The 12165-nt window shown below is 44.5% G+C and overlaps 1 protein-coding gene across 3 annotated transcripts in view; it reads right to left on the bottom strand.

Moving 5' to 3' along the window:
* LOC101787877 (tumor necrosis factor receptor superfamily member 10B) overlaps positions 1-9486 on the bottom strand; it is a 31524-nt gene extending 22038 nt beyond the window's left edge. For all 3 annotated transcript variants that reach the window (XM_005008188.4, XM_023561539.2, XM_023561538.2), the window contains exon 1: positions 9139-9486. In XM_005008188.4, the coding sequence (XP_005008245.3) occupies positions 9139-9471 (333 nt within the window). In that variant the 5' untranslated portion in view covers positions 9472-9486. The remainder of the gene's footprint in view (positions 1-9138) is intronic.
* Positions 9487-12165: the final 2679 nt, after the last annotated feature.

Below are 12165 nucleotides of genomic sequence, written 5' to 3' on the forward strand. Positions count from 1 at the left end.
CTACTTTGGAAAAACGTCGTATTTGAGTTTTCTCTGTTCATTTCTGGATTGGGCTGTTTGATGATTTTTGTTGTTTTTTTTAAAAAACTTTATCAACCCCTTATTCCCAATTTTAATAGGTTCTCTTTTCTCTCCTTTATCTTTTTTTTTTATATAAAGGACACTTTTCATTTTGACATAGTCCAGTTTATCTACAAGTATTTTTATTTTTGCTGCATGTGTTTTTAGTGTCTGATGTAGGAAATCATTGCCAAATCCAATGTGGTTAAGCTTTTTTTCCCCTATATTTTCTCCCAGATATTTTATAATTTTACCATAAAATCTATAGTTTTTTAAATGTGTATTTTTCACACTGAGAAAGTTCTCCTCTGTTCCTAATATAATGGAAACTTTTATCATGAATGAGTGCTGTTTGGCAAGTGCTTTGGTGCATCAGCTGACATGCTCATATAGACTTTCTTCATCAATGTTAGTATCATAAATAATACTATTGCAAACGCTAACCCAACTAATATTCCTAAAGTAAACTCACAGTATATTATTTTCTTTAAAATTGCTGGATTCAAGTGGCTACATTAAGGTTGGTTGGTTTGTTTTCACATCTATACAGATAATGGACCTTTTTTGTAATCTCTCTCAGATTTTGGTATCAGGGTTCTGCTAGCCTTACAAAAGTGAAGAAGTACTTCCTCCTTTATTTTTCAGAAACAATTTATGAAAGATCATTTCTTCTATACATATTTATCAAATTCATCAGTGAAATGACATTAGCCTGCAGTTTTCATGAAAGATAATTCACATTATTTTCATATCACGTGAAGTAGAATTTTTAAGGACCTTTTTCCATGTTATCCAAGTTGTTAAATTCATTGGCATGAAGTTATAAGGTCCCATTATTATTCTTTTAATGTCACAGAATTTGTAATAGTCCATCATTAATTCCTGATATTGTTGGGCTGAAGCAGGAGGGGGTGCTTGGACTACTGGCATGAGCAATTGTGCTGGCTTTTTAATTTTATTTTTGAATTTTGAAAATAAATCTATTTTATTAATATTTTTATCATTTAAGGGAATCAAGTTTTGGATTGTCAAGTCCTTTTAGTTTGTTCCATTTCACTTTGCATGTGTGTGTGTGTGTGTGTGTGTATGGCAGCACTAGGGATTGAACACAGAATCTACACATTGAGCTACATCCCCGACCCATATTTATTTTGAGACAAGATTTTACTAAGCAACCAGGTTGCCTGGGTTGAGCTCAAAATTGTGACCCTCCTGCCTGTCTCTCAGACATCGCCCAGCTTATTTCACTGACTTTCACTCTTTTTACTTCCTTCCATTCACTTACTTTAAGTTAATATACATCTAATTTATGGGTGATTATTATGGATCTTCCAATCATTGATCTTTATAATTTTTCTTTTTGTCCTTAACATTACTGAAATATAATACATGCACAACTCACCCCTTTAATGTGAATGCTGAATGGTTTTTAGTAGTCATAGAGATACACAACCACCACTAAACATTTCTAAATACCTCCCCAAAAAACTTTACATCCATCAACAGTAATATCTTATTTCCCCTGAACTATTTCTTTTTTGGCAGGGAGGGGCTTGAGACAGGGTCTTGCTGTGTAGTTCAGGCTTGTCTTGAACTCACTACGTAGCCCAGGCTGGCCTCCTGGCTCAGCCTCCTGGGTACTGGGATTACGGGCATGCACCACCATGCACAGCCTCCACAATTCTTTTAACAGAAGGCTGAAAGCTATTTATTTCACTGGAAGCACTGTTAGCAGCATTTCAAAAAATTCTGTCACACAACTTGACACATGCTAGGCAAGCACTCCAGCGCAGAGCTACACCCTCTCCTCTAAATGAACTTTCTGAACACTATCAACAGCCACTATCCCTTTTTCTAAAATCTCTGTATTATCAAGCGAAAACATGACAACTAGCCCTGGGTGCCCGGGCCCTGAGCAGATTTCTGGTGTTAAGTCCAGGCCCCTCTATCCTTTTTCCACCTGCCTGTCTTTGCCCTACCACACCCATTAAAGGGTAGCGATAAGGGCAAAGTCAGTGCAAAAATCTCGGCGCTTCCAAGGTTACTGATTCACCACGCTGGGCTGGGCTTGCCTGGCTGCCGATACATCACCTCAAGGTGGTACCAGAACAAACCCCACCTCTTTTCTTCCCCACTGCTTCCCAGGGGCCCACCCAGAGAGAAATGACCACAAGGTGCACTAAGGGGAAAAGAGTCTAGAGGCGGAGAGCTGACAATGTTACAGGTGGCAGGGACACTGATAAAGGAAAAGTAACAGGAAAGGGAGTCCAGACAAGCAAAGTCTTCAAAGGGAGGCTGTGTAGTTCGCTGGGCTAGCACGGCTCAGAAAGGGAGGAGACAGCCTGTGAACCCAGCTCCAGTTTGCAGCTGATTGGCCCAAGATGGGGGCTGTGTGTGTGAGGGGCAGGGCACTTGCTTTGCAATGATGAGTCATGAAACAGGGAGTTTCCACAATCCCTCCACCCTACCCCCCACCCAATCAGGAGCAAACTCAGCCTCTAGATCTTCCTGGGGATAGCACTGAAATTCTTTCTTTCCCCAGAAATACCAAATGTTGCAACATCATTTGAGGCTTAGTTGTTTTGGTCCATGTGTGATTTCTGGCAGAGGGAGACATCTGATTGCTTGTCCTGGCCCTGGAGAACCCACTTTTCCTCTCCAAACGTGCTTCTCTTGCTTAAATCTGGGAGGACCCTGTGCTAGCTGACTATGGGTTACTGCCCAAGGGACAGGCCAGCAGGTCCAGTGACCTGATCAGTGCTGCTGCCACAGCTGAGACTGTCCCCACACCGTCCAGGTCCTCCGTGCCAGGGTTGTCTGGTTGGGTTTCGGAGTGCTCAGCCCAAACAAGGAAGTTGCCACAAGGTATGGCTGTTATGGGAATAAAATATGGTAATATCGCATAGCAGGCAAACACTATAGCCTGGCTGGAGGCAGGGCTGGGTTTCACGACTCTCTCTGATTAGTACTCTCATTTCCAGAAGGCTGACTCATACCAACACACATCCTCCAGGCTAACAATACCACAACCTGTCTCTGTAGGCATCTCGCAGCTTCTCTACAAGACCACTCACATGACTGCCTCGTGGACATTCAGGTCCTAGGATCACCTCTTCAGCCAGGATGAGGGCTCCCAGGCTGAAGGACTCAAGTGTCATTTGTTCCTCTGGTCCCCTCTTCGTAGTAGCCCAGCACATCCAAGAATAAAGAATTCACCACTTCCTCGCTGAACCAACTATACCACCACCACGATCCAGATTATACACACTGCCAATGGTCAGGCTCCAGGGAGGGCCCCCTGCAGACCCCTGTGGCCTCTGTTGAGGAGCTGCAGACAGGAGGCTCCCATACCTGCCGGCCCTGTTGTACACAGGCTCAGGAAGCTGACACCAAGGTGGCAGTACAAATCAGTGCCCCTGTGACCATCCGGCACCTGACTTCCCATACTGCCCTCAGCCTGTGACCCTCCTGGGGTGAGGGCACAACGCACTGTGCTGCAGCCACCTAACAGGAAGCTGCAGGGCTACCCAGTCACAGCAAAGTGGGAACTGCCATCTTAAACCTCTCCCTAACCTCCATCCTGACACAGCCCGGGGGTCTGAGCATCTGAGCAGCCAGAACACCCCTTTTCCTACTGTGATGAAGAGGGCCCTATGGGGAAGGGCCAGGGGCAGGCTCTGTACACCCCGTATTTACACAGTGACACAGAGCTTGCATGGGGCCTGTTCTGCTGCAGTCCTGACAAGGCCTGTCTCCATGACAGGCGTGCTGGGTAGCAACATTTGGCTCCAGCTGCCGGGAAGCTGGAATCCCAGTCTGCCCTGTGCCTATGTGGAGTTTCCAGGTCATCTCCCAGGCTCAAACATCTCTGGAAGCCTTCGAAAATCTCTAATAGCAGCACCAAGGAATCCAAAACAACGCTGTGGTGTCTCATTTTTGATCTCTCAGTTGTGCAAGGAGTGAATGTTGCTATACTCTGTGCAGCAAAGCTGTAGAGACCCAGCCTTGTCTGTGTATGCTGGGTTTGAGTGTGAAACTGGTAGGATTTGTTTTTGAGGACAGTTTAGCAAACTCAGCAGATTCTAAAGTTATTAACCCACAGAGCCTACAATTCCACTCGCAAGGAGTTACACGATAAAAACTGAACTACAGTGCTATCAGAACTAGCAAAACTAAACACAAGAAACAATTCAGACAGTTACCCGTAGGATGGAAGGTAAAAGAAACTATGGCTCATTTGTATCTGCTTCATTCATGCAATAAAATATCAAGCTATTGCTAAGAGATTCCTCAGGTTTTCCACCCCTTCAAGAAAAGTATGAAAGTTCCCAGTTCCAAAATGTAATGAGTCATTTTTCTGAGCACCTACATCTCATTTTTAAGCACTTCCTCAATTTCTAATAAATCCTTCTCATGCCTCTTACTGATCTGTCCTGGAAAAAAAAATTTTTTTTTCCACAACAGAAGCCACTGAGCCTGCTGGGTGTTGGGGGGAGATGTGTGTGTGTGTGGTATTTGCATTCCTTATTTCAGCTTTAGGAATCTCTCAGACCTAGCTAGTAACAAGGCTATTACCGTATGGTCCTGTAACTTCTCCTTCTCCTCCTTTTTTCCCTCCTTTCTTTCTTTTTTGACCTCAAACTCATGATCCTCCTGCCTCATCCTCCAGAGCAGACCTTCAATTGATAAACTTCTTTGTTTGAATTTTCATAACTAACACTGTATCATCACCCACCTAATAAGATAACTCTTTGGGGTTTCCTAGTCTTCTACCTCCCCACACTCAAAAATCTCTGGGACTCCAGGTGAATGATTTGGGTGTGACAATGTGTAATGTATGTACCATTGTTGCCCCCTGATTAATGCATTTTGTAATTTTGTTTGTTTGTTTTCTTCTTCTTTTTTCCTTGAAATTAAATGTATTTGGAAAAAAAATAAAAATTTGGTAGAGCTGGGAAGTTTGTGACCACAACTCTAGGGAATATATTATGAATATGTAAGTAAATTTAAAAGGTTTATGCTTTCAAAAAAAATCTGATAGCCCTGAGGAATCCAAACTCAATGCTTGCATGTCAGTCTGATCTCTTAGATAAGCAAAAATGTTGCTTTACCCAGTGTGGCAAGGATCTAGGGACCCAGACATGTCTGTGAATCCTGGGTGAGTATAAGGTAACATTGAAGAGCTGGTGATTTTTTAACGGAAATAGTGTTAGCAAAATGTGTGCTTTTATTGTGAAAATTATGTTTATGGAGTTTATTTATCATACTCCACTGACAATTCTCTTTTCTGCAATCTCTCTCTGCCTAGAATACCTTACAATCTTTAATTGCTCTTAAAACAAATTCTCAACTTTTTAAAAGTTTAGTGACGTCACTTCAGTTAAACATCTCTTCTAGGGCTGGAGATTTAGCCAGTGGCATAAGTGCCCGCCTTGCAAGCGCACAATCTTGAGTTCAATCCCTGGTACCAAAAAAACCCCTTCCGTGGGACCACATTACAGTAGAGGCCCAAGGCCTTTATACTGCCGTTACGGGCTTAAAATCATTATGGAAACCAAAGAAAGTCTCATCTTTTCTAGGCTGTCAATAGGTAATATTTGTTAGTTACACAACATGTCTTAGGGTACTGGGACATACCTGAATTAAAAAGTATTTATCTTATACTTATTTTTCTACTTACTTAACAGTAAGCAGTCCATCTAAAATACCTAAGGGCCTGGTCTGAAACCTCTCACTTAACAAATAAAAGCAGAAATGGGGGAGGCAGGCATGGTACTAATCTATAATCTCAGCACTCTGAGATGCTGAAACAGGAGGATCACATGTTCCCATCCTAGGCAATTTAAGGAGACCCAGAGTTAAGATGAAAACAACAACAACAACAACAACAACAAAACAGGTTGGGGATGTAGCTCAGTGTGAAGGCCCTGGGGCTTAATGCCTAGGGCCACCAATAAATAAACAGAAAGAAAGGAAGGAAGGAAGGAAGGAAGCAGGGAAGGTAACACCTCTGACTAATTCCATAGGTTTAAAGGAAAGTGAAAGATCTCTTTTTAGGCAAACAGCCTTTTGTAACTACTGTAATTGCTAAATATACAACAAAAATGGTATAGTAAAACATGGCTCTAAATTGCTAAACTTTAGAAATATAGCTGCTGCTACCCATAGTGCAACCACTTAAAGAAATTTAGTGTCATTCTCAAAATGAAATCATATGCCACAAACTCAGCTGGATAAACACAGGCATCACTGCTGACAAAGGGATGAATAAAACTGAAAACCAGCAGCTAGTGACTATGAGTTAGAAGTAACACAGTACTCTGGAACACGGTCACCCCGAGTGTTTTCTTTTTCTTTGTACAGAGGTTACCTATTCTGACTGTATTTTTGAAAGGGGAGCATTTTAAGTCCCACAATTGAAACTTTGAATCACCAATGGGCTAAGATGTTTTTCAGTAAGAGATGATATTTAGTTTAACATGGCAGAGTAACTGGATTATTGTTGTATAAAACACTGCCCCCAAATGAAATGCTGTCACAAGTGCTTGGGGGAGATTTTATCTCAAGCATGATATCCTTAGAGGCAATAATGCATGAACTTGTAAATTCTGGCACTACATAGTATTTGACATGTATCAAATATACAGTATCAGTGTCAATCATATCTTAAAAGTTAGCCTGGCCAGGGATTTAGCTCAGCTGCGCAAGTGTCAAGTGTCTGCCCCAGTTCGATCCCCGGTAACAACAACAAAAAAAAGCCTGGAGCTATTGTGATATAATTTTCTCTGATCAGAAATTGTTGAATAAATAATTTCCCTTGGCTTGAGATTTCCTTTAGTGCCATTTGATAAACTAACTGCCTATGTAACCAGCAAAAATTTGTACATCAGAATACAGTGTTCACACTTTTAATTTTCACCTGAGGGTTTTTCTATTCTGATGGAGCCCTGTCTACCAAAATTAGAGGAAAAACTCTAGGGAGTTTGTAAAGAGAAAAAGGTGACATTTTCAGGCTAAACAACTGAATCCACAAAGGATAACAAATACTCTCTCCAAACTTTGCAGAATTGAGACAGCCATTCACGTGGGGTATATTTGTGGGGTAGTTGAGTAAAACTAGGCAGCTAAAAAATAAGTAAAATACATAATGATCGGATTTTGGCACAGTAAAGAAAAAAGCGAATATAAAGTAAAAATGGCCTTTAAGAACTGAGGAGAGAAACCCCATGACCACTGCAGGTCTGGCTTTCTCTGCGGGACACGTGGTGTGGGGGGCAGATACAGCTTTTGACTGGGATGGTGCCTAAATGTGACATAGCTGATGCTCGTGTAGCGGACTGGAACTCTTTTAGTGACACAGGTAAGTTGCCTAGGGGCGGGGAAAGTGACCTCAAGTCCCTTGGTTCCGCCTCTCACTGCCATAATGTCCTATCTAGGGCAAAATCCTTTCACATAAATTTGGTGACTATTGGCTGGGGATTAGCTCAGAGGCATAAGCCCCTGCCTGGCAAGCACAAGGTTCAATCCCTGGTATAAAAAAAAGAAAAGAAAAAGAGGGAAAAAATTTGGTGACTATTTTGAGGTTAAAAATATTATCAATTTCCTGGGTCTAGTGTTACTGTTCAATGAAAACCTTGTGCATTTCACCAGCCCACGTTGTGCTGTGGATTCAGACGGTGCCTGCGAGCGTGACCCTCAAGGGATCACTCTGGAAACTGGATCTCAGCGTGTCAATGGCAAGGGTGAAGAAGCCTCCTAAGAGCGACACGCAGAGGAACTGATTCGGTCCTCAGAACCACTGGCATTGGGCAGGATGAAGGAAATCCCCGGTCATTTCTCCAGAACACTGTAATTTTAAGTGCAAGCCCGGCTTTCCTGGCTCTTGGGGTGTCTCTTTTTGCCAGAGATCTCTTTCTCTCTCTCCCACAGGTCAGCTGCCAGCAAGACCTTCCTGTGAGCAAGGGCCAGGCCCTTGAACCTCCGGATAGTAACCGTGCAGGCGTAGAAACGGCCTGATACAGGCTGGTTTACTGCGCAGGTTTGTAACTTTTTTAAAAAACTAATTATTACTATTATTTTCAGTATTTAGGGCTGAATATAGAGCCTTTGCACTAAGCTACATCTCTAGCCTTGCTTTTTTTTTTTTTAAATTAAAAAACTTTTTTTTGGTTTGTAACTTTTAAAAAGCGTTGGCGCACTCCTGTAATTAATTCCAGCACTCGGGAGGCCCAAGAAGGTGGCTCGCTTGCCCAGCGCGAAGTAAACATCGCTTGCCCAGCCCGAACTAAACAAGAAGACAAAGTCAGAAGAAGAAGAAAAAAAAAAAAAAAATGCCAGAAAAAAAAAAAAAAAAAAAAAACAGGAGTCAAAAGGAGCTTGTTAAAGTGCAACTAGCAGGCAGGTCCATCAGTCTGGAAAGGCGCATGGGCCCATAACGTGCTGAATTGCAAGGGTAGAAAGGAAATGAAACGCAAGCGAGGGCGCTGGGTGGAGGAGGTGTGCACCTGGAATCCAGCACCAGGGGGCAGGAGGATCGCCAGACTCCAGTCCAATTTATGCGATTTAGCGACTTAGTAAGATGTCTCAAAACAACAAAAAAACACCACCACCGCCGGGCGGCGGAGGGGGAATCCCACAAAGCCTCCTCGGCTGCCAGGCCTGGCGACAGAATCCCCGGCGTGGAATTCTTGGAAATGTAGACTGGGAAAATTACTTTTCGCCATTTGTGCGTCCACCTGTGGAAGGCAGACGTCGGAGAGGAGAGAGCCGGGCAAAGTGAGCCGCCCGCGGCTCCCCAACGCGGAGCCAGGCGCGGGGGACCTGGAGTGTACACTTGCCCTGAAACGCCCTAAGCGCGTCGCTAAACCCGAAGGGGCGCGGTGGGGCCCAAGACCCCCGCCCCGCTCCACTGCGGCCTGACCTCCCTGCGAGCTCCGGTGCGTCCGGCGCCGGCCGCTTTTCCCGCGCATACGTCCGACACGCCCAGGACATGCCCGCAGGCACAGGTGACCCGGACTGGCACTGGCGCCTCGTCCGCGGTCCTGCCGTGCCCCGCGCAGGGGCCCCGCGGGGACTTACGAGGAGCAGGAGGGCCACAGTACGTGCCCCGGCGAAAGCTGGCCTGCGCCCTGCCCGTGCGTCCCGCGCCGGATGCGCCGGGGCCATGGGAGAAGGGCGGCTTTCTCGAAGTGTCCAGGAGGAAGATGTGGGCGACTTCCTCGCGGTGTCTAGAAGGAAGATCGAGGGGTGACTTTCTCGCGGTGTCCAGGAGTTGGTCGGCGTCGTCCTGTCCCGGCGCAATCTGGGCGCTGAGACTGCGCGCTGTACTTTAATACCCCACAGCCCCTCCCCCGCGCGCCCCGTCCCGCGCTCGCCATAGTAACCCTCCTCCCCGAGATTTCGCAATCGCATCCCTTTAAGGGCTCCCTGCCTCGCCCGGCGCCCCGCCTTGCCCATGAAAGGAAAGGCTCACCGAGACTTGGGGGAAAGCAGTAGCTAAATGGCTAAAGCCGGCTCTGACTGGCTTTCTTCCCAGAACCGAACTCAGGATCGCACCACAAAATAAATGTGAAATCCTGTCCTAGCGCTGCCATTGACACCTCACCCCTGCTTCTTAGCTTCTGTGCCCCGCCCCGTCCACGAGCCTGAAGGGCCCACATTGCGTGCTGTTGTGATTGTATCACGTGCTCTTGCCAAGAGGGGAGATTCGCGTTAGGATTCCGGTCCCACCGCCTGCACGGGAAGCACAGGCAGAGCGCCCGCCAGCTCAGCCCCACACCCGGTCACCCACGTTTATTATTATTATTAAGTATAAGTGGTGATGTTTTCAGACCATCTAAAGCTTTTCTTTTCCTTCATTGTTCAGCGAAGGGTGTTGAAAGTCTACCCATGGTTGTAGATATTTCTAGATCTCTCATTCTGTCAGTGTTTGCTTCAAGTTTTTGAAGCTCTGTTATTAAGTACACACTGTTATGTCATCCTGATGAACTGATTTTTGTCATTAATGAAAGTTTGCCCTAGATACGATATTACAGCAGTGGGAGGGCGGACCAGGGACGTTTACCTTGAGGTCACTTTCCGCTCAGCCGGAAACTATGTATATGCCCCCACAACACATTTCCAGCAGAAAGCCAGCCCCCCCCCATGGGATTCTCTCCACCTTCTTAGAATAAAGGCCATTTTTTCTTTATATTTTCCTTTTATTGTGCCAAAAATCCTCTCATTTATATTTGGTGTGATTAAAGCTTGTGAACATGTAAATTTAAAAAAATTTACAGTAAAACATATTGCTATTACTCATCAAAATACTTTCTCGTCTGAGGGATATCACTGTTCTGTTTAAAGTTACAGTCAATGGTGCTTGCAAAGTTTCTCCCCAATTCCTTTCAGGCCCACTTGTAAATAGCTACCTTTCCTGCTTCTAATCCCATAAATTGATTTAACTTGACTGAGATGTAGTCATTTTGTGTTTAAAAACTTCTTTAAAAAAAAAAAAAACAGTTGTGGTGGCACCTGCCTGTAATCCGCATACTCAGGAAGACAAGACAGGAGGATGGCTGTGAGTTCAAGGCCAACCTCAATGGACTATATAAAAAGTTCAGGGCCAACCTGAACTACAAAGCGAGACCATGTCTCAAAAAAACAAAAAACAGAAAAAAACAACAACAAAAGACAGGGGCTGGGGATTTAGCTCAGTGGCATAAGCGCCTGCCTGGTAAGCACGAGATGATAAGGTTGATCCCTGATCGGAAGGTTGATCCTTGGTACAAAAAAAAAAGTACTCGCATCTCTTCTCAGTATTGGGAGCTGTTTGTTCTCACTTTACAGTAAGTGCTGCTTTCTGCTTTCAGACTTCTACAGCAAGTACTTTTGCTCAATCTTTTAACTTTCTGCTTTGTAATTAATTCATCCTGGACTGAGAAGCACCCACCAGTCAGATGGCAGCAGAGATTCTCCCAGTTGGGAGGCAGAGTAAGCCGGTGTTATAAACTGCCTGAAGTTCCAGATGGATGAAAAGTAAAAGATGGGTGAATACAACGCAGGCCATGAAATATAAAAAAGGTGATGTGGTTTTCTAACTGTGGATTCAAGACGGGGCATATTAGCAGGCCAAAGAGGACGATTCAAGGTCTGATAAAAATAAATACTGTGTGTTTAAATTTTTTAAAAAATTCCTTCTCTTCGTTGAAATGTCACTTCAACATCGGTTCAAGGAAATCACACCAATTCACTGAGGCCTTGCGCCCTGGCCTTGGCACCTCACTGAATCTTCCTGACAGTGGCCCTTTTTCTGGCTGTCTGTCCTGGCTGGGGATGTTCTGTTCTTCCCTGTGGCCCAGGGTCATCTGCGAAGTCCCACAAGCTCCTTCTTGTCTTCAAAGCATATGCACACTGATAATTTAGTATAGGGGACCTGGCTAAGCCCCCCAGTTGCCTGTATCAAGGGTACGAGAGACAATAAAATAAGAAACAGACCAATTTAGTAATACATGATGAGTGGCTGGGAAGTTGATGTCTCCAGACAGACCAAGAGAACAACTCTCCAAGACAGCCACCATTGAGTGTATCCAGTGATAGGCAGGGTTAGTGGGAAATTCAAACTGGTGGGAGATGGGGCAAAGGATTTAGCTCAGCAGCATGAACACCTGCCTGGCAAGTGCAAAGTCGTGCGTTTGATCTCCAGTAGAAAAAAAACTTGGTGGGAGACTCAGAGGTCTAAGACTCAACATTATTACCTTGGGATGACTCAAGAGGATAGAGATGGTTTTGTGCTAAGAAGGATCTTGCCCTGGAGCGTTTTTTTTTAAATTTAGTGTTCTTAGGTTTAGTTTTAGTGGATAGGAGAAGATGGCCCATCTCTAAAGAGTTAATGGGAAATCCCGTGTGGATGATAGCGATAATCTGAAACCACCATTTATCCCATAGGGAAGTATGCAAAATCAGTCACTGTGGTCCCCAACAGTCAAGATTACTATGGGGTGCCTCTTGTTAGGTTGAGAAAATGATACCTAAACCTTAGCAAACTAACCTAAACCCAACCATACCAGCATGAAGGGCTTATGGTTCATTCTCCCCAAGTTTTTTGTTATCTCTGTTTTCATCTAG

Source organism: Cavia porcellus, unplaced genomic scaffold (genome assembly GCF_034190915.1).
Source record: "Cavia porcellus strain 051 isolate PalLab524CR breed Dunkin Hartley unplaced genomic scaffold, mCavPor4.1 scaffold_24, whole genome shotgun sequence".
NCBI lineage: Eukaryota > Metazoa > Chordata > Mammalia > Rodentia > Caviidae > Cavia > Cavia porcellus.